This window comes from Polyodon spathula, chromosome 37, assembly GCF_017654505.1.
Source record: "Polyodon spathula isolate WHYD16114869_AA chromosome 37, ASM1765450v1, whole genome shotgun sequence".
NCBI classification, from domain to species: domain Eukaryota; kingdom Metazoa; phylum Chordata; class Actinopteri; order Acipenseriformes; family Polyodontidae; genus Polyodon; species Polyodon spathula.
In genome coordinates this window covers 1,348,055-1,375,903 of record NC_054570.1, presented here as the reverse complement: position 1 = coordinate 1,375,903, position 27,849 = coordinate 1,348,055, and the positions used below count along the sequence as shown (strand labels likewise).

The window sequence follows — 27,849 nt, the reverse complement described above, 5'->3', positions numbered from 1 at the left end:
TCTTATACTAAAAAGGAGCCGCCCTCTCTCCACGCCCCCCCCTAAGCTCCCACTAACACACACCGCGCACCAGTCCGCTCTTACACTGTCTCAACGCAACTTACCAGCACAAAACCAGCCCCTTCAGCGACCCGACCCGCAGGAAGCATGGAAGGGAAACTCGCTCGCCCAGTCTGGGTCCTTCTGTTCGCAGCGGCAGCCTTGCAAGGTAAGCGAGTCCCAGTAAATATATGCGAGGGGGCTTGTCTAACATAAAAAAAGAAAAAAGGGGGTTCACACCCATGCGAGTTCAGCACAGTGTTTCTGCGCGCTTTCCCGCGATGTATTTCTCTTGCTATACAGGCAGTGTCCCTGGTTTGGTTAATAATGTTCTTTACGTATACCTCTCTGTGCTTTTTAATTTTATTATTATATTATTATTATTATTATTATTATTATTATTTTGGTTGAGTAGAGCAGGCACTGTGGTCGCTATTTAATCAGTATAAATAGTGTTTTTTTAAATTATTTTTTAGTTTTTTTTGTGTCAAAGTTGTTCGACTTTCTTGCGATCTTTTTCTTCTGACAAAGGGCGCGACGCGTTAGCCAGTGCGGAGAAGGACGCTGTTTTTGGGGGTGGGGGGTGCTGGTCTGTTCGGGTCGATCGCTTCTCTCGGTGTTGGTCTGCCGGCGCCGGACTGGTCTGTATATTAGGAACCGTACTTCGCCAGATCTTCGCAGTCCTCGTTTTTAAAACATATTTTAAATGTGTGTGTGTGTGCAAAGCCGTTTCAAATCAGAAACTCTGATAGCCGCTTACCTTTCAAAAGACATTGACTGTAGAAATATTTGAATTTGTGTGTGTGTGTGTGTGTGTGAGTCACCCAGCACACATCCACAGTGTGACAGTCACAGGTGTCATCCACAGACAGACAGTCAGTGGTGTGTCATGTCTGTCATGTCAGACAGTGTGGTCTGTCACAGTGTGTGTGTACAACATACATACAGTGTGTGTGTATGTGTGTCTGTCAGTGTGTATGTGTGTCTGTCAGTGTGTGTGTGTGTGTGTGTGTGTGTCTGTCAGTGTGTGTGTGTGTCTGTCAGTGTGTGTGTGTGTGTCTGTCAGTGTGTGTGTGTGTGTGTGTCAGTGTGTGTGTGTGTGTCTGTCAGTGTGTGTGTGTGTGTGTGTGTGTGTGTGTGTGTGTGTGTGTGTGTGTGTGTGTCTGTCAGTGTGTGTGTGTGTCTGTCTGTCAGTGTGTGTGTGTGTCTGTCAGTGTGTGTGGGTGTCTGTCTGTGTGTGTGTGGGTGTCTGTGTCTGTCAGTGTGTGTGTGTGTGTGTGTGTCTGTCTGTGTGTGTGTGTGTGTGTGTGTCTGTCAGTGTGTGTGTGTGTCTGTCTGTGTGTGTGTGTGTGTGTGTGTCTGTCAGTGTGTATGTGTGTCTGTCAGTGTGTCTGTCAGTGTGTGTAACTAAACTCTCGATTTCATTCCCTCGTTGTCTCTAGTCCTGTTTCAGCGGTAGAGGAGACTCTCGCTGCCCAGTGTAATAAATGCAGATTCATTCATCATATAACACTGAGCGGAATAACTCGCACGCAAATGGCTTATTCTGCCTCTTCATAATTTTTTTTTTAAAATTACGCCACCTCATTAAATTACAAATAATGAGAAAGTTATGTTCACATCGTATAGATATATATATATATAATTAAATAAATATAATATATATAATATAACGAACACATCAACCCTCATAGATAGATATATAATATATATTTTGTAGTTTTCCTTAAAGACTCTTGTGCAGACACGCTGACCACGGTGTTAATTGTTTAAAAATTAATTAGCCGATTTTAATTAAAATGAGCAGATTTTCTTTGTGCGTGTGTAAATGATAATAAAACTGTCTGCCGGCGCTGTCTCCTATCGGGCAAGGAATGCGCAGTGCTGCTGTGTCCCGTAATGGAGTCAAGCGGATGAATTAACCCGGAGTTTTAATGAATGTGCAGATTCATCGAGCTGTTATGTTGTGAAACTCAATGTTTGGATGCGCACCTGTGTTATTGTGGGGTGGGGCTGATAGATCTGTGTGTGTGTGTGTGTGTGTCTGCGCGCATCTCGGGTGTCCTGTGTCTGCAGTTACAAAGGTTTTAAAAGAACACTTTGCAATAATAGGGATCTGAGTGAATTACTAATAATAGTCATAATTAAACCATGACCACACAATTGAAATCCATCAAACGAGCCGAATAGCCTTTTTATAGAACAATGCGGGTGAATGCATGACGTATTCTCTCTCTCACACACACACACAGACAGACAGACAGACAGACAGACAGAGTTTTCAGTTGAAAGCTCCTGGATTTTCATAATAAGCGTTTTTCAGGCGGCTGTGATGCATTGCATGTGGGTTGCACAGTCTGGCTGTTTGATTTGTCCTTGTTATTTATTGTAACGAGTCTTGGCAGTGCGCGCAGCTTGCTGGTGTAAATTTCTGCTTGGCGCTGTGCAAAGCTACTGTAGACTTTACAATACACAAGGAGGGGGGGACCGGTTAATAAAGCAGACAAACAGATACGTGAAGTGAAAGAGAAGAAGCGGGTTTGTTTTTTTGTTTCTATTTAATTGAATTCAGGGACGGAAAAATTATCCCCAATTGCACTGCAGTTAGAACCATTTCGGGATTCACTATGAGTTTAATAAGACACACCTGAGCTTGTTACCTAGACACACTGGGACTGCTATTATTATTATTATTATTATTATTGTTATTATTATTGTTATTATTGTGTGTTTATTTATCGGATGCCTTTATCCAAGGCGACTTGCAGAGACTAGGGGTGTGTGAACCATGCATCAGCTGCAGAGTCACTTGGAACAGAGAGGGAGCACAAGGAGGTTCAGTGGCAGGGTCACACTCTGGGCTGTCAGTGAGTGAGTCGTTGCTAATGCCGTATCAAGACAGGCCGCTCAAACCGAAGCGCAGCTCCTGCACTTCTCACAGGAGGGTTAATTCAGCGTAAATTTACTGCGATACAAAACCAACACACAGGGCTCTCCCCTCCCTCTATCAAATACCGCACGATCCCCGTCAGCCTTTCACCTCCAGAGGTCAGAGGACTCCCTGGCTAACCACTTGACCGCCTCCTATCTGAACAGCGGCGTGGCCGGAAAGCAAGCGCGTTGATGATAATGAATAGAGCGCAGTGTTAGCGCGGTCCCCGGGCTGCAGAGTCATCCGCGCCACGATAGAAAAAGTCCTGTTTGAAGAAAGGCCCCCCCCCCCCCCCCCCCCCCCCCCGTCACCCAAAGCTCAGTGAGTCAGTGCTGACGGCCTTTCAGATGCAGATGCAGGGGCTCAGGGCTTCAGCGAGTGTGACCTGAGCTCCGATTCGGGGCTTCATTACACAGCACGTCCTCTGTTATTTTCTTTCTTCTGTAATTTTATTAATTGATGTATCGCACAAGGATTTCTAACCGCAGTGGTTTGATGAATGTGACGAATGTTCGAAGCTTGGGTACAAGAGCTTGAAATGCATTCGGTGGTCAAAACTGACAGTGTTTGTATTTACTGTTAAGTTCTTTATATGCATTTCGCATTGACTGCAATATTTATTACTGTTAATTATACTGTACTGAATCCATATGCTTTACCAGACCTCTCTGTGCTTTACAATGCTTCCCTATGCTTTACCAGACCTCTCTGTGCTTTACAATGCTTCCCTATGCTTTACCAGACCTCTCTGTGCTTTACAATGCTTCCCTATGCTTTACCAGACCTCTCTGTGCTTTACAATGCTTCCCTATGCTTTACCAGACCTCTCTGTGCTTTACAATGCTTCCCTATGCTTTACCAGACCTCTCTGTGCTTTACAATGCTTCCCTGTGCTTTACCAGACCTCTCTGTGCTTTACAATGCTTCCCTATGCTTTACCAGACCTCTCTGTGCTTCACAATGCTTCCCTGTGCTTTACCAGACCTCTCTGTGCTTTACAATGCTTCCCTATGCTTTACCAGACCTCTCTGTGCTTCACAATGCTTCCCTGTGCTTTACCAGACCTCTCTGTGCTTCACAATGCTTCCATATGCTTTACCAGACCTCTCCGTGCTTTACTTCACTTTGCTGTGGTTTTACTATGGGACATTTTTATCGTCCAAACAGATCTAATGAATTTGTATCTGTCAGTATGTCTTTGTGTGTGTGTTTCAATATGTCTGTCAGTGTGTGTCATTGTGTTTGTCAGTCTCTCTCTCTCTCTCTCTCTCTCTCTCTCTCTCTCTCTCTCTCTCTCTCTCTCTCATTATGTGGTCTGCTCTGTTCATTCCTGGTTATTTATGATTCATTACTATAGTGCCAGGAAGAGAAGGCTGTTTTGGTGCCACAATCCTTTTTATGTTTTTTTTCAGTGATCCCTGAAAAATATACATGCTGTATCTTCTGGGCAGACAGCCAGGCTGCAGCTCAGATAACATTATTTAATGTTTGAAGATTCAAGTTTCATCGACGCGTCAGCTCAAACTGCTTGACCCGGTCTCTTCTAGTTTCAATAACACTGATGAAGGCACTAGAGCCCAAACGCTGCTCTGCTTGACTCGGTCTCTTCTAGTTTCAATAACACTGATGAAGGCACTAGAGCCCAAACGCTGGTCTGCTTGACTCGGTCTCTTCTAGTTTCAATAACACTGATGAAGGCACTAGAGCCCAAACGCTGGTCTGCTTGACTCGGTCTCTTCTAGTTTCAATAACACTGATGAAGGCACTAGAGCCCAAACGCTGGTCTGCTTGACTCGGTCTCTTCTAGTTTCAATAACACTGATGAAGGCACTGGAGCCCAAACGCTGGTCTGCTTGACTCGGTCTCTTCTAGTTTCAATAACACTGATGAAGGCACTGGAGCCCAAACGCTGGTCTGCTTGACTCGCTCTCTTCAGAATGTTGTTTGCAGATACTATCTGCATCTGAACTCTGAAAGTTGCAAACAAAAGTGGTGTGAGAGTGATACTGAAGACAAGCTTTAGAAAGGGAGGGGGGGTTGTTTTTGAAGCCGGAGGTAAATGAATGCCCCTGCCCCCCTCCCCCGTAGCCCTCTTCTTGTTCTCCGAGCGCTGTTTGCTCTTTGTAATTGCACAGTGAAATACCTGCGCTCCCATCACTGTGGAATGCCTATTAACAATGCAGGGCTGTTAGATGTGAGAGAGTCCAGGGGGAGGGTTGTTGGCACACTTTTGTTTGAGATTATTTCCCTGGAATTTGCTGATTTCTCTAAAGTGGAAGATGTTATGTTTGTTTGACGGACGGACGGAGGGATGGATGGATGGACGGACGGACGGACGGACGGACGGACGGACGGGGGGGGGACGGGGGGGTGTTTTAGCCCACCTCTATCCCACCTCTAGCCCAATCTGCAGCTATTCAAGATAAAGCACTCTGAGAGACACATCAGGATTTCATGCTGTTAGCTTCTTCATAAGAATAGTAATAAGACTCACATTGCAGAGCAGTTTGAGAGCCAGTCCAGGTTTTCCATTCATTCTGTGAGAATAATAATAATAATAATATTAACTCTTTCATGCGTGAACATAAGAAAAATATATATTCTTCTCTTTATTTTGGGGGGGGGCTCTCTGAGGCTCTCATACACTTGATGGCTCATCTTCTGCAAACCCCTTATACATAGATACAGATATATAAAGACTTTTTTCCTTCCTCATATGAGGTCGCCGCCACACATGGAAGGGTTAATTCAATGACAAACGTTTCGACAGGAGGGAGAGGGAGGGAGGGAGGGAGGGAGGCAAGGTTTTTTTAATTTATCCAGCCTCCAGGGTGTGCATTCCCCTGCTCTGTCTCCTCCCTGGGCCGCACTCTTTAGTCCCGTTGAAGCCAGTCCCCGACTCAGATAAGAGACGACTCTCTCTGTTATAAGAAAGCCTCAAGGAGGAATGGGTGACTCATTAGAAACGTGCTTTAAAAAAAAACACAAATAAACAAATTAATTAATTAATTGATCAGGGATGTTTAGAAGTACGGCCGTGTTTATTTTTTTCACAATAAAAAAAGGCTAATTTCACTGCGTTTTACTGTCTAAAAACAGGTATTTGTAGTCTGTGTGTTTCCGTGGTCACTTGTGTCTCTGTCTCTGTGCTTGTGTCTGTGTTTCCGTGTCTCTGTGTTCTTGTCTCTGTGTGTCTGTGTTTCCGTGCCTCTGTGTGTTTGATCAGCAGCAGCTGGTCTTGTTGTCTCAGAGCTGGGAGAGGACAGCAGCTCTGTCAATAGAAAACTTTCCACACTCAGGCAGGGCTTTGTCTTGGACCGGTTCAATGTGGAGGATTTCAGCGACCTTGTAAAATCAGCACAGCCGAGGGAGGGAGAGAGAAAGAAAATTCACACACATCAAGCACAGAGCTTTCTCTTGGCTAGTGCCTTTGTCAGTGTTATCGAACCTGGAAGAAACTGAGTTTTTCTGACTGCAACAGTAAGTTGTGTGAGAGGATTGAGAGCTGGGGGTTGAGAGAGACACAGCAGCACACTTCATATTCAAGAGGAACTCAGGAGCTGCTGGCAGCGTTTCCTTGGGGGGTCAGGGGGTTGGGGGAACCAGACTGTATCCACGGCAACCATTTCCAAGGAGGGCCTCCCTCATGGAGAACAGGAGAGGGATTAACAAAACTCAGAAGCAAGAGTCCGACCTTTCTTCCTTTTCTTTTTTCTTTCTCCCTTTACTTCTCTCTTCCCTACTCTCTCTCTCTCTCTCTCTCTCTCTCTCTGTCTCCCCCCCCCCCCCACACTTTACCATCAAAAACAATTCCATGCGGGTGTGTTTACAGATAACTGATGCACGCTATCCAGCCAGACAACAGACAACAGAGAGCTGCTGCAGACAGACAAGAGATGCAAACAAGCCAGCATAGAGACAAGTCAGGACTGAATAATGAGACACAGCCAGGAGAGACAGGACTACCTAAATCACGAGACACAGCCAGGAGAGAGAGGGGTGGGAGGGGGGCACCCTCATGGTTTCCGAATTGCAGAGTCACCTGCTCCCCTGGTCCTGGATCAGGTTTGCTGGTTTATTTATTCCGGATGGGTGACCCTTTCCCGTCGGATCTGATCTGTGTAAATCCAGTTATAACTGCTTGAATTGTTACAAAAATAAAAGGGAGATTGAGAGAGGGTGAGGGAGAGGGCTGAAGGCAGAGGGAGGGGTGGCGCAGCCTGTCCTGAGCCTCTCACAGTGATTGAATTGCACTTCTGTGATTAACACAAAGAGCAGGCTGGTGTCGGTGTGATCACGTGACTCTGAGTGTCTCAGACCTCGCAGGTTACTCACTGCATCTCTCTCAATCCTTTTCTGATTCATTCATCGCACCCCAGGGGGACTTTCTAATGGAAACACTTGGCCCTCTTCGAAATACAGCAGCAAATAAAAACACACTTTCATTGCACGCCCCGTGGGAGGGAATGGTCTCACGCTGCTGCAGCTCGTGGAGTTTAGATACGATTCTGAGAGCTCTCTCGAAGCCATAGAGTTTGCTTTAAACTTCTTTGCCAGGAATGCAATGGAAAAAATAAACTTTTAATGGGATTTTTGTAGTTTTCCTCCCCCACACTTTTCCCACGGTTACCCTGTGCTTTACCAGACCTCTCCTTTACAATGCTTCCCTATGCTTTACCAGACCTCTCTGTGCTTTACAATGCTTATCTATGCTTTACCAGACCTCTCTGTGCTTTACAATGCTTCCCTATGCTTTACCATGCTGTCACTGTGCTGTATCACATTTGCTGTGCTGTGACTAAGGGGTGTTAACGTGTTTGTGTGTGTGTGTCGCATTGCTAATGCTAGTGCAGGGTTAGAGACTCCAGGGAGCGAAGGAAGGATGAAACGGTGATTGCAGGATGACAGAGGAGAAGATCTCTGGGATAAAGGAGTCATGCATAATGCACAGACACTCCGCTCCAGCGCAACATGATTACATTTAGAAGCCGATGCCATATAAACAGAGGACGAAAAACACTTATCATAGGGTAGACCCGGCATGTCAGGGCTGTAGAGATTCCGCTCACACCCGCGCAGAAGATTGTCGTTTTTGCCTGGGTAAAATCTCGCATAATCTGTAAATAACGGGAGAGAGAAAAATATTAATAACTCAAGGGAAACAAAGAAAACAATCCTCAGGCAGACTGACAGCGATATGAGGTTGTTTCAAAGCGGCTGCGTTTTTAATGGGACTGGGAGTCGATCCTTTATCTAACGGTCCCTTGAGATACATTTGGAAGTGGGAAGGTAATTTAGAGATGACACCTAATTTGTTTTTTATCGCTTCGGGCTTATTTCTGTTTATTTCATATATTGCCTGTATATGAATTTCATATACGTTCTGTATATGACACGTGTGCATTTTTGTATGATAGATAAGATTAAAACTGATTTAATGATGGCTCCATTTCGCCGGTCCTGTACCCCGACACAAACCACACAGACCTCCGTCGCCGATACGAGGTGCGAGGAAAGGGTCGCGATACGTCGACAAGCGAGGCACCCTTCCACCCCTCACAAGGGCAGAAACCCGAAATCCGTCGCTCTGAATGCGAGGACAGGGTGTCATTGCATGTCATTGCAAACACGCTGCACTGTCGGTAAAGGTTTGCTTTATGGCTAGCGCTGCAGGTATGTTACAGCTTTCTCTAGCAGGATTGCGTGGCCTTTTTTTTTCTCTATTGAGATGAATTAGGAAAGGTTCCCCGCCCCACAGTTCCTGGTTCGTCGAAGCTTGTAATGTCATGATAAGGGTCGTTAAACTTGACACGACCTTCGACCACGTAACCGTGGACACCCGCAAGGCACTGTGCGACTGTCCAGAGGGGCGGTCAGAGCGGGTATTGGGGCTAATTCAACATGCCACCGGTAAACTTTGACCCCAGGCTGGATCTCATCAATATCAGGGTCTAGTGCTGTATATTATAAAGACATTTCAGAGGGCTGTATCTCATCAATATCAGGGTCTAGTGCTGTATATTATAAAGACATTTCAGAGGGCTGTATCTCATCAATATCAGGGTCTAGTGCTATATATTATAAAGACATTTCAGAGGGCTGTATCTCATCAATATCAGGGTCTAGTGCTGTATATTATAAAGACATTTCATAGGGCTGTGTCTCATCAATATCAGGGTCTATTGCTGTATATTATAAAGACATTTCAGAGGGCTGTGTCTCATCAATATCAGGGTCTAGTGCTGTATATTATAAAGACATTTCAGAGGGCTGTGTCTCATCAATATCAGGGTCTAGTGCTGTATATTATAAAGACATTTCAGAGGGCTGTATTATCAATATCATTGACTGTATGTATGTTTGTATCTCTGTGCCCTGTTCCTATTGAAGTCAGGGTCTAGTGCTGTATATTATATTGACTTTCAGAGGGCTATTATTGACTGACATACATACAAACATAGCCACGTTCCTAGGATAAGTGGTCGTTAATTGCTCCCCCCCCCCCCCCCCCCCCCCCCCCCCCCCCCCCCCCCCCCCCCCCCCCCCCACTCCCCCCCCCCCCCCCCCCCCCCATTTATACCACCTGGTCCAAGAACGCACCCGAGGACCGCACACGGTGGACAGGTTCTTTTGTAGATGGGGGGGGTGTGTTTGTTCGGTCTATTTTTTCTCTGTGTGTCATTGTCCCAAAAACTACAAGAGCATCTGATTTTAATGACAGGACAGTCTGTCTTGTATCAACACTGACAGGGTCAACCAGACTGATTAATGTTGATTAATGAGAAAACATTAACACTGTTGAAGACACTGGCCTCAGGCTTGACTGCTTGACTTGGTCTCTTCTAGTTTCAATAACACTGATGAACATTTCAAAGCACAGAGAGGTGTGGTAAAGCATAGGGAAGCATTGTAAAGCACAAAGATGTGGTAAAGCACAGGGAAGCATTGTAAAGCACAGAGAGGTCTGGTAAAGCATAGGGAAGCATTGTAAAACACAGAGAGGTCTGGTAAAGCACAGGGAAGCATTGTAAAGCACAGAGAGGTCTGGTAAAGCATAGGGAAGCATTGTAAAACACAGAGAGGTCTGGTAAAGCACAGGGAAGCATTGTAAAGCACAGGGAAGCATGAGTTTTTATAGCTGTGTTCAAAGGCTGGCTTGTGCACTGGCGCCCAGCTGACTGTGGGCACTCCTGTTTCATTACAGTGCTGCTAGCAGGCTGCCATGTCGAGACTCGTTCTGACTCCTGCAGAGCTTCTAGAACCCCCCCACCTGCCCCTCACAGCTGTTCTGAGCTCTGTACCACCAGCTGCTGTTCAATGACTAGCTGTGAAGCGCTGGAGTGGACAATCCTGATTACAGCTATCGGCTCCCGGTAGCTAAACCCATTCCCACATTCCAGCGCGCTCAGACAAGCCTGCCCTTCATTGTTTTTACAGTTTGCGTGCAGGCAGGAGTCTGCTAATTATCCCCCCTCCTCTCTGTTTGGTTTCGTTAAGCAGTTAGCTCGTTAGAGGCTTTGTTTTTCCAGTTTTTTTCTACTCTTAACCCTAAGCTGTTACATTCCCTGTAAACAAGAAAACCGCTCCATTATACAAGCCACCCCGCATAGTAAAAGCAAAGTGAAATACAGCACAGCGACAGCATTGTAAAGCACAGAGAGGTCTGGTAAAGCATAGGGAAGCATTGTAAAACACAGAGAGGTCTGGTAAAGCACAGGGAAGCATTGTAAAGCACAGAGAGGTCTGGTCCACAAACCACAGTAAAGTAAGCCTTATAAAAGTTTCATCTAGTAAAAGTTATTGAATTTACACTGTTTCTAGTGCAAGCGTTTGTCATTGAATTCACTGAGTTTCCTTCAGTAGTTCTACGCCCGCTCTCTCTCGAGTGTGTCTCAGTTGAGGAGCACCTCTTGTTTACCGCACAGCGGTCAGATGAGCTGGTTAGTCATTTACAGCCGGTGCTTCCCAAATGATGTTTTTCTTCTTGATCGGATCTGCTGACCCAGCTGTCTGTGAGTCAGGTGTTGATCTCTGCAGTCAAAACATTCTCCCAAGCGCTTTCTGCTTTTGAGTTTTTTAGTTTTGTGCAGAAAAACAGATTTGAAATTCCAGCCATTCTCTGACTGCGATACAGCGTGCTGATATGATATAAGATTAGATGTGAACGCCTAGATCAGCATTCGTTTAAAGAGGGCTGGTGATCCTGTTAATAAAGCTAATAAGAGGTGAGAGAATGGGTTTTAAAGATGGTCAGCGCTCCTTTGAGCTGGGGGAGCGGTGATCCTGTTAATAAAGCTGATAGGAGGTTTTGATTTCCAGTCTCAGGCAGCACTGAAGGGAGAAGCCCCTCGGAACGCTATGTGTTAAATCGGATGCAGCCGCAGAAATCCCGTGACTGTGTTCTTGAAGGAATAGAAAGTTTAAAAACAGCCTCGCTAGCCAATGATCCCAGTGGAGGAGCCAGCACAGTGAGTCAGGGCTGGGCAGGGGGAGAGAGCAGGGACAAATGCCCTTGAAGCCAAGCGGTGTGAATTCCACAGGATGCCGTGTACCACGTGGAGGGAGAGAGGGGGAGAAGGAGAGAGATTTACAATGCTTCCCTACGCTTGACCAGACCTCTCTGTGCTTTACAATGCTTTCATGTGCTTTACCAGACGTCTCTGTGCCTTACAATGCTTCCCTACGCTTGACCATGGCTTCACTGTTTCCCAAACAATCAGCGCGAAAGTGATTCGCTCTCGAGTGGGGTTACTGCAAAGGTTTCTCTGCGGTTGTCTCGTTGTGAAGAGGCGTTATCGGGAGGGGAGCTGCTGAAACAGAGAGCTGTTTGAAGTGTTGCGGTTCTGCAGCGCTGCTGTGTATATTTAGCTCGGCCTATCTGTGTTGCGTGTCCAGTTCATCGCTACAGCTGTTACTTGTGTATATTTAGCTCTGTGATATTGACAATCTCATGCGTGTGTTTATTTTGCGATGTATCTTTACTGAATGTTTGTTTTGAAAAAACATTTTGCCACGGAATACATTTGTCTCTTAGCTACCGTTGCAGTTGCGTTTGATGTTCGCTGTTATCAGCCCGTGTGTATTGCCTATTGTTTTGAGAATGGTGTGGTAGTTTATTAATTGTAGGAAAATCCTATATATATATACATATATATATATGTGTGTGTGTTTGGAACCTCTTGGAAAGAACATTCTATTCTGAAATCATCATGAGAGCTGGAATCTCTCCCAGTTTTGGTGCGTGATGCCCCCAACGTCACTCGCTTTAAATCAGCTCTCCAGACCCACCTGTTCTCTCTTGCTCCCCGTGCTCTTTAAACCTGATCTCTGCCATTAGCTACTGTGTTGCTGCTACTATTTCATGTATTATGCTGCTATCATGTACTCTGCTCTTTCCACTGTATTTAATGCACTATTTCATGTATTCTGCTGCTATCATGTACTCTGCTCTTTCCACTGTATTTAATGCACTATTTCATGTATTATGCTGCTATCATGTATTCTGCTCTTTCCACTGTATTTAATGTATTATGCATTTTGTTTTTTACTGTATATCATGTTTGATACATTTCTCTATTTGCAGTATTATGGAATTTGTAAAGCGATTTGTGATGGTGCTCCGCTATGAAAGGCGCTATATAAAATAAAGATTGATTGATTGATTGATTGATCGTCCTCCGGGACCTTTTTTTTGATTTAGCACCTTTTGGTACACGTTTCCTTCTATCTATCTATCTATCTATCTATCTATCTATCTATCTATCTATCTATCCATCTATCTGAGAGAGAGCCAGTGTAAGACACCTTTAACCCCCATATATCATCCCTGAACAAGCAATGGGTTTCCTTATCAGCAAGCTTGCCTTTACACTGAATTAGACTTTGCTGTGCTTTTCCTGTGGGGCTCTTTGCCATGGGATACCTGTATAGGGGAATGGGGGGGGGGCGGGATGTTGAGCTGCAGGTGGGGTCCACATTGAAACATGGATACAAGTTGGGTCTAGTGTGTGGCCTTGCCCTTTTAATTTTCACCGGCAGAGCACCAAGGCTAGCTGGTCTGTGCCACTAATGACAGAGCGAGTTTCTTCAGAAGCCTGGATCAGAGACCGCTGCTGTATACCTTGTTATTAACAGTACAAGCTGTCATTCTCTTGTGCAAAGTGCCATGCCTTCACTTTATTGTAAAAGGCAGGGATGAGAGGCTGGTGCATTAGCGCGCTGTCTGTCTGCCTGGCTGTCTGCTTATCTGTCTTCACTTAGCTTTTAACCACAGAACAGCAGGAGGAAGAGCCATTGTGTTGGTTTGCATTCGGTGACAATATCTGGGCTTTTCACTCTGACAGTGAATGGGGAGGTGTGTGTGCGTGTGTGTGTTTGTCTCTGTGTGTGTGTTTGATTGTATAGTTTTACCGAGTTGCTGTTAAAATTTTTTACGAAAGTTCAACACACACAAGACACTCACATACACACAGTGTGAGACACACTCATAGACATAGACACTCAACACACAGATAGACAGACAGAGACACACACACCAGAGAGTGTGTAGACATAGACACACACACACAGATGAGAGAGACACAGACACGTTTCTGTGTGTGTCTCACTAAAGAGTCCATCGGTAGACCTGCTACTCAGTCCCAGAGGTGGACACACACACACACAATGTCTGTCTCTGTGCCTCTGTGTGTGTGTGTCTCTCTGTGTATCTGTATCTGTGTGTGTGTGTCTATCTCTCTGTGTCTGTGTCAGAGTGCTGCCCCCCCCCCCCCCAATGAAGCCCCCAGCTGAGCGCTCGGACCAGTCGGTGCAGGCAGTCGCTAATTACCCTCCCAATTACCTAGTCACCATCTGCCCCTCTGCATGGGGGGGAGAAGCACAGCTGAGTCACTTCGTTAGATGGGGGGGGGGCTGATTAATAGGAACAGGAATACAAGAGCAGTCCGACATGTTCAATATCCCTTCAGAGGGACTGCTGAGCAACAGACCTGACCCTGTCTCGCAGTAAACACACAGCACAGTGTGATACAGCACAGTGACAGCAAGGAAAAGCATAGGCAAGCATTGTAAAGAACAGAGAGGTCTGGTAAAGCATAGGGAAGCATTGTAAAGCACAGAGAGGTCTGGTAAAGCATAGAGAAGCATTGTAAAGCACAGAGAGGTCTGGTAAAGCATAGGGAAGCATTGTAAAGCACAGAGAGGTCTGGTAAAGCATAGGGAAGCATTGTAAAGCACAGAGAGGTCTGGTAAAGCATAAGGATTCATGTCAGTATTTGAAACAGCAATTGGTTTTATGAAGAGTAAACCCTTTGCAACTACTGCCTTGTGAACTCCGGGGCAGATCGGCCAAAACAGTAAATATTTCAGCAGCGAGCCAGGGCCTCTGTGTCTTCTAATGAGCTCATTATATTAACCAGGGTCGGCTTTGAAAATACCAAAGCGCTCAGCAGCTCCACAGCTTGATTAGATAACTTGTGGGATCTGAAACGCAGCCAGCAACAAAAGCTGCTAAATCAGTCTCTTTGAGAAGTCTGGGACACAAAGACACTGTTGTGGCTCCAGTTAAATTAATGAAGTGTGCGGCTTCACGATCATTGTTATTGTCATGATGATGATGAGGATGATGATGAGGATTGTTTTAGATGAGAAATTCTCTGATGGCCGAGTGCTGCTGGGTGTAGAATTCGTGTTGCTGGATCCTAAGCAAAGCCCAGAGCTGGGACACCAGACGCTTCTGTGATACAAAACCACAACCACAATGGAAACTCTATTGTGTTGTGCAGCCACTGAGTGATAGTCAGACGTGTGTGTGTGTGTGTGTGTGTGTGTGTCACTGTGTGTATGTGAGTATGTCACTACCGGTCTGTGTGTGTTTGTGTGTCTCACTGTCAGTGTCTGTGTGTCAATTCTGGGAGTTTAAAATCAGGTTTTATTTCACATTCTTCACATTTCCCTGTGATAGGGAGGCAGACAATGAACAGCAGCACCAGTGTCCAGAGAACAGGTTCATTGAACCAGAGGGGGAGAGGGGAGAGGGGGCACACCACAGTTGCACTAGACATTTATTTTAACATTCTGTGGGCTTAATATTAACATGGTTTCATTTGGTTTCTAAACTAAACCTAAAAGATCCTGACAGAACTGGCAGGTGTGAAGACAGCCCAGGGGTCCTGGCAGTGCAAGTGCCCTATTCCCCCAGTGTGCTGATAGCTGGGTGCAATTTTCCAAATCTTGCTGTGAAATTCCACCCTCTCTTACATTCCTGAAGCAATTCAGAGGCGCTGCACTGACTCCTCACGACCCCCGACCCCCAGAGAGCGGAAAAAAGGTCGGAGGTCGAGGAGCGTGGACATTTCTGACACTAAACAAAGATCTTTGAGTGGAGGGGAGGGGCAGCACATGATCTGCTGTCTGGAAAGTTTACTAGTGCAAGAAAAGAGTGATCAGAGAGGGTATGAAACGGAGAAGGGAGCGGACGGCTATGGAAGGCATCTTTAAAACCAGCAGCTAATTCATTCTTCGTACCAACTGCTTGCCCTCTGCAAACAAAGGGACTTTATTGATGCATCTGATGTAAAAAAAATTTCCCCCACAGTGAAGGCGTGGTAAAGCACAGAGAGGTCTGGTAAAGCATAGGGAAGCATTGTAAAGCACAGAGAGGTCTGGTAAAGCATAGGGAAGCATTGTAAAGCACAGAGAGGTCTGGTAAAGCATAGGGAAGCATTGTAAAGCACAGAGAGGTCTGATAAAGCATAGGGAAGCATTGTAAAGCACAGAGAGGTCTGGTAAAGCATAGGGAAGCATTGTAAAGCACAGAGAGGTCTGATAAAGCATAGGGAAGCATTGTAAAGCACAGAGAGGTCTGGTAAAGCATAGGGAAGCATTGTAAAGCACAGAGAGGTCTGGTAAAGCATAGGGAAGCATTGTAAAGCACAGAGAGGTCTGGTAAAGTATAGGGAAGCATTGTAAAGCACAGAGAGGTCTGGTAAAGCACAGGGAAGCATTGTAAAGCACAGAGAGGTCTGGTAAAGCATAGGGAAGCATTGTAAAGCACAGAGAGGTCTGGTAAAGCATAGGGAAGCATTGTAAAGCACAGAGAGGTCTGGTAAAGCATAGGGAAGCATTCAGACGGAGCGCGGTAAAGCACAGAGAGGTCTGGTAAAGCATAGGGAAGCATTGTAAAGCACAGAGAGGTCTGGTAAAGCACAGGGAAGCATTGTAAAGCACAGAGAGGTCTGGTAAAACATAGGGAAGCATTGTAAAGCACAGAGAGGTCTGGTAAAGCATAGGGAAGCATTGTAAAGCACAGAGAGGTCTGGTAAAGCATAGGGAAGCATTGTAAAGCACAGAGAGGTCTGGTAAAGCATAGGGAAGCATTGTAAAGCACAGAGAGGTCTGGTAAAGCATAGGGAAGCATTGTAAAGCACAGAGAGGTGTGGTAAAGCATAGGGAAGCATTGTAAAGCACAGAGAGGTCTGGTAAAGCACAGGGAAGCATTGTAAAGCACAGAGAGGTCTGGTAAAGCATAGGGAAGCATTGTAAAGCACAGAGAGGTCTGATAAAGCATAGGGAAGCATTGTAAAGCACAGAGAGGTCTGGTAAAGCATAGGGAAGCATTGTAAAGCACAGAGAGGTCTGGCAAAGCATATTACAAACCAAGCCTTGTTAAACTAACTCTTATAAAAGTTGTGAAAGCCACTCTGGTTCCTCTCCAATCTCCTCTCTCTCTGCAGCCGGGCAAGCCGTGGTCCAGGTCTCTGTTCCCCGTGAGGTGGATGCAGAGCTGGGGAAGTCCGTCAGCATCCCCTGCACCTACTCCTCCAGCAGCAAGACAAGCAACGTGATCGTGGAGTGGTTCATCGTGAGTGCACTGCCCGCGCAGTCTGTCTGTCTGTCTGTCTGTCTGTCTGACAATAATTATAAGAGAGGTTTGATCTCATGCAGTTTGGGTGGGGGGGGCTGTGTTGCTCTCCTGTTCTCACAGACAGGCTAGATCAATCCAGCAGGGTGCACTGTAGTTGATGGTGGCGCCATCTAGTGCACGGCTACTGTCTGTCAGCCATTCAGAAGCCAAAGTTAACCCCTTGCTGTCTCTCTCTCTCTCAGACGGAGCGCGGGGGGGACAGACAGCGCGTTGCCTATCGCAGCTCCTCGGACTCCGGCACAGATAAGAACACAGAGCTGTCGGGCCGGGTCAGTGTGGACCAGGACTCCTCTCTCTCTCTCAGCGTTGTGGAGATTGGGGACGAGCAAGACTATCACTGCCAGATCACTGCGGGACCAGCGGGGAGCGGAGAGGGGAGCGCACACCTACGGGTTTACTGTGAGTATAGAGAGAGAGAGTCGCACTGTCACACAGGCCACCTGCAGGTCTACTGTGAGTATAGAGAGAGTCACACTGTGACTCGGTCTCTTCTAGTTTCAATAACACTGATGAAGGCACTAGAGCCCAAACGCTGGTCTGCTTGACTCGCTCTAGTCTAGTTTCAATAACACTGATGAAGGCACTAGAGCCCAAACGCTGGTCTGCTTGGCTCAGTCTCTTCTAGTTTCAATAACACTGAGGAAGGCACTAGAGCCCAAACGCTGGTCTGCTTGACTCGCTCTATTCTAGTTTCAGTAACACTGATGTAGGCAGTGTTTGTCTGGTTATTTACGAATGTATTTATTTTTAATCTTCCCCTCTCAGCTGCCCCACAGACTCCTGAAGTGAGCCCCCAAACCAAGATCATCTCAGTGACTGACCTTTCAGTGTCAGAGGTAAGAATATAGAAAACAAATCATTATTGTGCAACAACGGTCATTAAATAACCTGTACTGCCTGGACCAATCAGCATGTTGCCCTGTTCTAAACTCCTCCCCTTTTCTTTCTTCCGATAGGTCAGCACTTGCACAAGCAAGAATGGAAACCCCGCCCCAAAAATCATCTGGTACAAAGACTCCACCCCCCTTCCTGAGGTCACAGAGAGCAACGACAGTGAGTAGCGAATCACAAGAGCCACACTTGTCTGCTTGACTCGCTCTCTTCTAGTTTCAATAACACTGATGAAGCACTAGAGCCCAAACACTGGTCTGCTTGACTCGGTCTCTTCTAGTTTCAATAACACTGATGAAGGCACAGACCTCGGTTTGGTTACCAGACGACTGAGCGGCAAAGATCACAGTTATTTGTGACTACCTTCGTGATCTCGGGTTTGTGACCATACGCCTGGCCAGAGAAAGATAAAGTATTGTGACTACTTCGTGGATCTCGGTTGTGACACCAGACAACTGGAGCGAGAAAGAGCATAGTTTTGTCCTAACTTCGTTGATCTCCGGGTTTTGTGACCAGCGAACTAGCGAGAAGTCAAAGTTATTGTGACTACTCTCCGCTGACCCCTCTTCCGGGTTGGCGACCAGACGACCTTAAACCCCAATAAGATACAATAGGGTTATTTTGTGACTAGATAGAGCCCAAACGCTGCTCTGCTTGACTCGGTCTCTTCTAGTTTCAATAACACTGATGAAGGCTCTATTTCTCTCTCTTTGTATTGCTAAATCTCAGTCTATATCAATGTAAACTGTAGGTATTGTTCTCTCTTTTGTACCTCCACAGATATGTACATGGTGCCTCGTGTAGTGAAGGAATCGTCTGGTCTCTACACCGTCACCAATACGCTGTACTTCAAAACCAGCAAGGAGGACAAAGACTCAGAGTTTCACTGCCAGGTGGAGTACGAAATGCCAGGGGGTAGGATGGAAACCAAGGCCTCCCCCAAATTCAGCCTGTCCCTGCACTGTGAGTATTCACCAAGCAAGCTGTACCGCGGAGCGAGGTTAAATATTAAAAACGGAGTTACACTAGAGAGGTCTGTGGTTTTCAAACAGATAGTATTGTAGTTTTGATACACAGCTATGTTCTATGATTCTCTCGTTTTGAGTTTCAATAGAGGTGCTGTCCAGCGAAAGTACTTTGTTTCAACTCAAAAAAAAAAAAAAAAAAAAAGTCACGTGTTAACCCCCACCCCCTTCTCCCCTCCCCTCCAATCAGATTACACGGAGGAAGTGACCTTTGCCGTGGTGACCCCGAAGAAGGTGAAGGAAGGCGATGATGTCATTCTGAAGTGCAAGGCAGACGGTTTCCCTGAACCAGAGTACGAGTTAACAAAGATTCAGGTGAGAACGCGCACACACACACTTTTACTGTGGTAAACCTTTTTTATAAGGACTAGTTTACCATGGTTTGTTTATTAACATGCACTACAGCACCTCTCTTTGCTTTACTCTGCTGTCACTGTGCTTTATTACACTTTGCTGTGCGTCACAATGGGGGACTTGTTATTTTTATCTCCAGTCGGACGGCAGCATTGTGGAAAAGGGCACCTTCTCCGGAACGTTCACCCTCCACTCGGTAACCCGCGACGACGGGGGCAAGTACCGCTGCGAGGCGCTGGATTTCGATTCACCCGCAGAGGTCAAACTGAAGAAGGAAGTCACTCTGTTAGTCCACTGTGAGTGTCCCCGTCCCTGTAAGCCTCGTCTGTCCACACCTGCCTCATTTCTGTTGAAAACCGCTTGCCCAATTGTGAGGAAACCTGCTAAGGGCTTTCTTTAAGAGGCAGTCATTACACAGTATACCTCAAAGGTGAATGGAAGCGGTCTGCTTGTCACACTTGCATATAGTCAGATAAATCTGGAGTTCTACTTCTCCAATTATGCTGAAATACAAATGGAAAAGCGCATGCTGTAGTTAATCAGTATATGAAGCAGCTGTCTGCAGATCACACAGATCACACAGATCAACACGCAGCGGTCACGGCGATCTGCCTCCTTATTCACATTACTGATAGCTCACTTTTATTTTATCCTTTTCAGTGGTTGCTCCGTGGGCCCTGACTTGTTGGTTTAGTTCATGTGTTTGGAAATGTTTGTGTGTTCTGAGATCTGAATCTGTGTGTGTGTGTGTCTCATTCACAGATCTGGACCCGGTCACTGTGTCTCCCTCCAGCTCCGTCTCGGTTCCTCTAGGGGGCAGTTTGGAGCTGGGCTGCACCACCACTGGCTCGAAGACACCCTCTTTCATGTGGAAGAAGGCAAGTCGTTGTGTTTCATTCAATTTCAGCTTGGCATGCTAAAACTAAGAGCTTTTTAAACAATGAGACTGCATTTCACTGGCCCTTCTATCTGCAGTCTAGTTGTTTGGTTCTCAGTGTGCATGTGTGGGTGTGGGTGTCAGTGAGTGTCTCTCTGTCTCGTGCGAGTGTCTCTGTATCTCAGTGTCTCCTAGTGACTGGCTGTCTCTGTGTGTGTCTCTCTGTTTGTCTGTCTCTTTGTTATCCCCGCCTCTTCTCTCTGTCACAGGGCTCCCAGGTGGTCTCCCAGTCTACTCCGCTAGTCCTGAAGGAGGTCTCGTTCGAGGCAGCAGGCAGCTACAGCTGTGTGGCCAGCGTGCCCGGCGTCTCTGGACTGGTCAAGGAGGCCAACACCACCGTCACTGTTACTGGTGAGTGACTGGGAACACTGGGGCACCCTCACACAGCATCAAAGTGAAATCAATAAAACAATAAATAAATCAAAGTAACCAGCTTCGCTGTAAGGAAGAGCCCTGCGCCGCTGTTCTTATGATTAACCTGGTAATCGTCAGGCTCCCCCCCCCATGCTTTTCCCCTGGTTATACTGTGCATTTACCATGGTGTACCCTGGTTTGCCATGTTTATTAACAGGCTTTCCCAGAACTCTCTGTGCTTTACAATGCTTCCCTATGCTTTACAAGACCTCTCTGTGCTTTACAATGCTTCCCTGTGCTTTACAAGACCTCTCTGTGCTTTACAATGCTTCCATATGCTTTACCAGACCTCTCTGTGCTTTACAATGCTTCCCTATGCGTTCCCAGACCTCTTTGTGCTTTACAGTGCTTCCCTATGCTTTACCAGACCTCTCTGTGCTTTAACTATGGCAAAATTTTATAAGAGTGTGTCCATCTAATGCTCGTCTCTCTGTCCATCTGTATCAGGAAAGGTCCAGATTATTGACCTGCCTTACAGTGGAAGGGTATCAAAAGAAGGGGAGCTCCTCACTCTGTCCTGCACGGCTCAGGGTCACCCCGAACCCCAAATCTCATGGACCCCCGCTGGACTGGAGGTCAGTGACCCCCACACATTCATAGATTCAAACAACCATCTTCATTAAAAGCGTAGCTTAGAACAGGGTTTCCCGGGGGGGGAGGGGGGTTTGAGAAACTCTGGCTTAGAATATACTTCCACTAATCTCAAAATGAGTCCATAAATTCTCAATCTTGCTGTTCAAGTTCACTTTGTTTACCTCTCTTGGTCGGTACAGACTAGTGGCTAAAACCAAAAAAATACTGAAGTTTAAAAAGGACCATCTGAGTAGAGCTCTGAAACATGTCTTCAAACCTGGTACTCCAGAGTACAGTTACATTTGAGCTGTCATTGACCTATTCTAGCACAGCACCGCATTTAATTCATCTCTTGAAATAGAGACTGTAATGATGAACAGGGTGTGGTACGGAGGCAGGCAGCTCGCACCACCTCGAAGGCACTAGCCAAAACAATCTTTCAAGGGCCGTCTGGAATGTGTGACTGGTAAGAATCAGAATTCGGTAGCTGACTATCGCTCTGACACTGAGCCTCTCTCTCTCTCTCTCTCTCTCTCTCTCTCTCTCTCTCATCCAGGCTATCAGCTCAGTGACCGGGAACAAAGTGACCAGCACCGTGACCCTGTCAGTGACCCCCATGCTGGTGGATAGCGGGGTCACCTGCGAGGCCAGCAACGAGCACGGCTCAAGCAGCAAGAAGTTCAAAGTGACGATCTACAAAGGTCAGCATTATACTGTAGCATTCTTCGGGTAAAACTTTGTCAAAGGAGCTCTCATTGAAACATTGTTACAACCTGTTTAATCGCAGGGATGGAAATAAGACCACCTGTTGCATAGCATTGTGATCCAGTGTGAGTTTAATAAGACCACCTGTTGCATAGCATTGTGATCCAGTGTGAGTTTAATAAGACACACCTGCAAACACTGCGGCTAATCAAGCTCGTAATTATTTAGCAGACATTTCTATCCACATCTGACTTGCAGAGAATTGAATCAACTGCTGCAGAGTCACTTCCAACAGGACCTTATTTGTTTTATGTCTCATCCAAAGGACGGAGAACAAGGAGGTGAAGTGACTTGCTCAGGGTCACACACACACAGTGAGTCAGTGGCAGTGCCGGGATTTGAACCTCCTGGTACCAAGCCCCTTCTCTTGAACCACTGGACCGCCAAACCTCCTCTCTTACCAAGCTCGTAGTAAAACCTGGAATGGGTGAAGCTGCCATGCAACCAGAGTCTTATTTCCACCCGTGAAATGAGCAGGACTGCCATCAGTCTCACGTTGAGTCTAGATAACTGGTTTCCCTCCATGCATGTCTCTCGTAGCAGGACGGGTAGAAATCTCTGCGTTCTGGAGTTCTTTGCTGCAGTGGTTCCACTTCTCGGCCAGCTCCGATTTTGTTTTTATTTCTTCTCACTTTTCATTGTATTTATTTATTTTTCAGAAACCCCAACAGTCACACCTCCTGTAGATACTGAAGGTAAGCGGTCTCCTGCTCTACAAACTTATGGCACAGCGAAGAGCAACCGGAACACAAACTGGGTATATTTACACACTCATACTTCCTGCCAGAGTCTGAGAAGGAAACCCAAAGCAAGCGGACAGGATTGGTTATTAGCCCGTTGTAGGGACAAAAGCAACCGTGTGTGTGTGTGTGTGTGTGTGTGTACGTGTGTATTATTATTGGATGTATAGTAACGGTTTGGAATAACTGTATTGTTGTATTGTCATTTGTATTGAGTGGTCCTCTTGGTCTCTCTTTGTATTTGTGCTGGCCCTGGCTGCTGGCAGAAAGTGAACAAATGAAACCCTAACCCCCCCCCCCCCCCCCCCCCCCCACACACACACACAGTGAGCGAGGTGTTATTGGCAGCCCAGAAATCCTCAACCCTGCTTGTGTTTGCTGTGCTCTGCCTGTCTACGTGTCCCTAACCCTCTCTCTCTCCTGTTCCATCATGCTGCCTGCAGTGGCCCCCATACACAAGACAGGTTTGTATTGATCTGCCTCTTCTCTTGTCCCGTCCCTCGCACGACCCATCACACACTCTGAAGCGGACCGGGCTTTATTAACCATTCATCCTGCTCACTGTCTTTAGTTAGTCTGTGTTCACATTCTGGACCTCGCAGTTAACCGTGTGCTGTACAGATCAACAGCGCCCCCTATAGGTTTTTCACTGTATTTTTGTCCCCATGTGTTTCCCATGGCTTCTCCGAAATTCATCCGTAGTTGTTAAACCCTCGACAGTGTTGAATTTAGAAATACTAAAAGCAGCTTAGGCAGTATTAATGTTTGGATAAGAAGTCTTTCTCAGCAGTTTCTGCAAGGTACTCTTTATGATAAATGTTTCCACTAGAAGTCTCTCTCAGTGTCTTCAGTGTAAATTCAATGGTAAACGTTTCCACTAGAAGTCTTTCACTGCGTCTTCGATGTTTGTTTGAGAAGTACTATTGAGTGTTCACTGGTTCCGGATGCTGGTTTCAGGCTTGTGTGTGTTTTCAGTAGTGTTCACTGGTTCCGGATGCTGGTTTCAGGCTTGTGTGTGTTTTCAGCAGTGTTCACTGGTTCCGGATGCTGGTTTCAGGCTTGTGTGTTTTCAGCAGTGTTCACTGGTTTCAGGCGTGTCTGTCTTTTCAGCCGTGTGTTTCTCTGTCTCTCTCTCTCTCTCAGCGAATCGTCAGGAGCAGGGGGGCAGCAGCGCGGCGGTCATCGCGGTCGTGGTCTGTGTCCTGTTGCTCCTCATTCTCGTCGGCTTCCTCTACTTCCTTCAGAAGAAGGGCAAGCTGCCCTGCGGCCGGCAGGGGAAGGAAGACATGTGAGTCCGAAGGGGTCTTTCTTGGAGCGTATCGACTCATTAGACAAAACGCATTACATGTCTCTGCAGGAACTGGAAAAGACTCCCAACATCTCCAGATTGAACTCAAGTTTAAAGCACTCCTGTGGCCTTCAGTGGAGCTTTCAGAATCCCAGCTGAATGCAAAATACAATTTGGCATAGTTCAAACATGTTATTTTGGCCATCACTACATATAGACAAAATTCCCCATCTAATTTGACACTTTTTCATTTGACGTTGCACTGAGAGATGGTTGCATCTGCATTAGCAGGGTTTACTGGAATCAGCCTCCATTGGTTAGCTGTTTATCAAACCTCTCCCTCTCTCTCTCTCTCTCCTCTCTCTCTCTCTCTCAGTGTGAACACAGAGGCTAACACAGACGAGATAGTCGTGGAGATGAAGTCTGGCAAACCCAATGAGGAGGCGGGGCTTCTGGACTCCAACGGGCGTCAGCGGCCAATGCGAGATCAGGTGAGGGGTCAAACCCATTGGGGGTGGGGGGGGGGGGTGTCCAATCATTCAATCAATCCCAGTCCCGGAGGGCCATTCAGGTTTTCCATGAGATAATGAACGAGGGTCTGTTAATTCAGATTAAATTTAGAGCAGGGTTTAGGAACGAAGACCAGCAGTGAGAAAGGGCCAGCTGTGGCCAGCCCTGCTCTAGAGTTTAAACATTAACCAGACGGACGTCGGATACATCTGTGTGGATTCCCACAGTGAGGGTGTGTGCCGCGTCAGGTTATTTATTCAGTCTTTTCCAATCGCACATCAATGCTGTACACTTGTTTCCTCGCACACATTAATGTTGTAGTGCATCATAAATTAGTTCTCACCTCTTATTAGCTTTATTAACACTATCACTGGCCCCTCCCTTTTAAAGGAGCGCTGACCATCTTTTAAAATCTGTTCTTTTGCCTCTTTATTAGCACTAGCAATGTCATCTCTATGAGTTTAATAGGTTTTTAATTTGTTTTTTGTCTTGCAGTGATCAACAGGACAAAAAAAAAAAAAAAAAAAAAAACACAAAGCCTCTTAAAGGCAGTGGAGAATTCTGGAGGAAAAGTTTAATAAAGCTGGTGGCGTGTCGATAGGGCACCACCTAGCTGTGAAAACCAAGAATGACCTTCCCAGTCAAGACCACGCCCTCCATCGCAGGAGAGAAAACAAGACTGTTTTGAATATTTTTTTCGTTTTTGTTTTTGTTGTTTTAACCCACAAAATTTGTTGGAAGACAAAAGAAGTTCAATGCTTTCTGCCAATGGCCTATTCCTGTTTATCCATTCCAATTCCATTTTAAAATAAATTCCTGACTCCAGTTCCTCTGAGGGCACTGGAATTGATGTTTTACAGACGTTTTGATCAGCGCTGTGCTGCAATAGATTCAAAGGGAATGGGAATTTGGAAATGGGAATTAGGAATTGATTTTAAAGCAGAATTGGAATGAGAGAAACAGGCTCGGATCCCAAATCCTGCCACCATTATCTCCCAGTCATAAATACTGAAGCTTGACCGTGTCTCTAGCGATGCATGCAGTCCTGCAGGGAGCCTGTCTGAATTATTAACACTGTATCTAGACCTGCACTGTAAATGTTCAATCAGTTCAAACAGTTGAAATGGGGTGCATGTGTGTGTAATTGTCTATATATTTATATATGACATCTTACATTACATTGATCTCTTATACTACAGTGGCACCCATTGCAATTATGAGTTCTGCTGTCTTTTTTTGTATAATGGCTTGAGAAATGAACAAGCGATTTTATCTTTTAGCGTGTTTTATTGTTTATCGATATTTAAAGATAGTGTATTTTTTTCAAAGAACTGGACGATGTTGTCGATACCACAGCATGAGACAGATTTTTATATTGAAATGTGTCTTATTTTCTGCAGCTTTTCCGTTTATTTTTTTTTTTTTTTTTTTTTTAGATTGCAATATTATTTGTGTTGTTGTTGTATGCCTGTGTGTGTGTGTGTTTCTGTTTTCAGGTAAAAAAGTCGCACAACCTTGCTGTAAAGAAAAACCCAAAATAATACATAATGGAAATGCTTCTGAAAAAAAAGTCCACAAGAGGTGTAAATAAACTGGTCTGAGCCCAAATCTGGTTGTGTGGAGTCTGTACAAGAAAGAGTTTCCGCTTGTTAGCAGGGGTGCAGCGTTACCCTGATGTCATGACATGCAGGTCGCTGTACGATAAGCCAGCGCTTCTCAACTGAGCTCTCAATTAGCTGAACTAACTTTTGTTAACTGTTCTCAGCTCTTAAAGAACTGGAGATTAAGATAACTGTAAAATCATACCAGTAACTTGAAATCTGCAACCCGTCAGGAGAGGAGAACAATATATATAAAAAAAAAGGTCTAATTAAGCAAATGATTAGTTTAGTTCAGTGACGGAGAGCTCGGCTGGAATGGAAACCAGCAGACACACAGAGGGTCCTCCTTGGGAAGCACGGCGGGCTGCTTGTAGAAGGCACAATAACATCCAAAGATCTTCTCATGTAGGGCTGTTTTGTCACTGGAATGAGGCAGGGAGAGTCTATATGCATACTCGCCATGCAACCCTTATTCTCCAATCAAGAAGCGCTTCAGGCTTAAGTTTTACTGTTATAGCTGTCAACATTTACACAGTCATCTATTGCTTTTCAGATAGATACTGGTTAATCGTCTCATTTAGTGAAGCGCATTGGTTCATGTCTGGAATTCTGATGGAATGGATTGTTTTCAGATATTTATCGAAAGCTTATTGGCAAAGGCACTTGGTTATTCTTGGTGTAAATGTCTGCAGTAATTATTATTATTAATTAATAATTATTATTAAATAGTCATTTAGCAGATGCTTTTCTCCAAAGCGACTTAGAGACTAGGGGGGTGAACTCTGCATCATTAACAACTGCTGCTACTGCAGAGTCTCTTCCAATAGGACCTCGCTTATCTGACGTCTCGTCTGAAGGACGGAGCACAAGGAGGTGAAGCGACTCGCTCAGGGTCACACACACACACACACTCACAGTGTGTCATTAGGTGAGCCACGATTTGAGAGTGTGTGTGTGTGTGTGTGTGTGTGTGTGTCAGTGTAAATCTCAGAGTGTGTGTGTGTGTGTGAGTGAGAGAGAGAGAGATTGTTAGGGTGTGTCGTGTGTGTATGTGTGTTAGTGTCTGGGTTTGTGTGTGAGTGAGAAATGTTTTGTAAACACGCACACACACATAATACAACACCTGAATCTCTGGCATACAGTTCTGTATCCTTTCCATCCTAGATTATGAAAGGCAAGCTGGTTCTTCACACAGAGAGTGTGGGACGGGCTGCCTAGTCACATTACTGATGCAGAATCACTGGGATCCTTTAAGACCCAACTTGACAAAGAGATCTGAGATCAATACGTTGCTCGGAACCGGACAAACTCTGCTGGGCTGAACGGGACCTCCTCTCGTTCGTGAGGAAATGGATTTTAATGGCTTATCGACTCCTAATAATCACACAGAGATTGCACCAGCCTATCATTGATTATGGTTATGAGTCCGGCTCTATCACCCAAGATTCAGCTGTGAAGCAATCAATCGATTTGAAAAGGACAGGCGCCTTCATTGTCAATTAACCTCTAACGAGCGGCAGCCACATTGTCACAGGTTACCCTAAACATTAACCGAGGTCGCAACGTTTTATAATTAGGTTTCCTATCTCTTATTACAACTTTAAAAAAATATATAATGTTTGAGTAAATGCGATAAGAGCCGCTCCGGGTGAATGCAAATATTATTTTAAAAAATTGTAAAGGGCAGAAAAGAAAAAAAAAAAAACGAATAAAATGTAATTAATCATCACAGACGGTTCATAATTAAATCGCGGGCCGACGCACCTGCTTCTTCTGTTGTCAGCGATCAAAACTGAACAAGCTTCTTGGATGAAATCATGCATGAATTAAATAACCGTCAAAAACTCAAAACACAA

General features: G+C 45.6%; 1 protein-coding gene and 1 pseudogene across 2 annotated transcripts; both read left to right on the top strand.

Moving 5' to 3' along the window:
• LOC121304198 overlaps positions 1 to 27,849 on the top strand; it is a 387,591-nt pseudogene that overhangs the window by 271,291 nt on the left and 88,451 nt on the right.
• Positions 36 to 26,000, top strand: LOC121304214 (basal cell adhesion molecule-like). Of its 2 annotated transcripts, XM_041235212.1 has the most exons (17): positions 36 to 208; positions 16,705 to 16,832; positions 17,078 to 17,294; positions 17,661 to 17,731; positions 17,852 to 17,948; positions 18,567 to 18,749; positions 19,002 to 19,126; positions 19,305 to 19,461; positions 19,928 to 20,043; positions 20,312 to 20,453; positions 20,964 to 21,091; positions 21,646 to 21,790; positions 22,514 to 22,549; positions 23,038 to 23,058; positions 23,738 to 23,882; positions 24,259 to 24,373; positions 24,888 to 26,000. In XM_041235212.1, exons 1-17 carry the CDS (start codon positions 148 to 150, stop codon positions 24,888 to 24,890), a joined length of 1,890 nt encoding a protein of 629 aa, XP_041091146.1. In that variant the 5' UTR covers positions 36 to 147; the 3' UTR covers positions 24,891 to 26,000. The 2 variants fall into 2 exon arrangements, with proteins under 2 accessions (XP_041091146.1, XP_041091147.1); XM_041235213.1 differs by lacking the exon at positions 23,038 to 23,058.

Bases quoted from the DNA above. Each gene is read 5' to 3' on its own strand.
- LOC121304214 (XM_041235212.1), top strand. From the start codon at position 148: ATGGAAGGGAAACTCGCTCGCCCAGTCTGGGTCCTTCTGTTCGCAGCG. The intron at 17,295-17,660 runs GTGAGTATAGAG...TTCCCCTCTCAG, and splicing joins CGCACACCTACGGGTTTACT to CTGCCCCACAGACTCCTGAA. The intron at 17,732-17,851 runs GTAAGAATATAG...TTCTTCCGATAG, and splicing joins CTGACCTTTCAGTGTCAGAG to GTCAGCACTTGCACAAGCAA.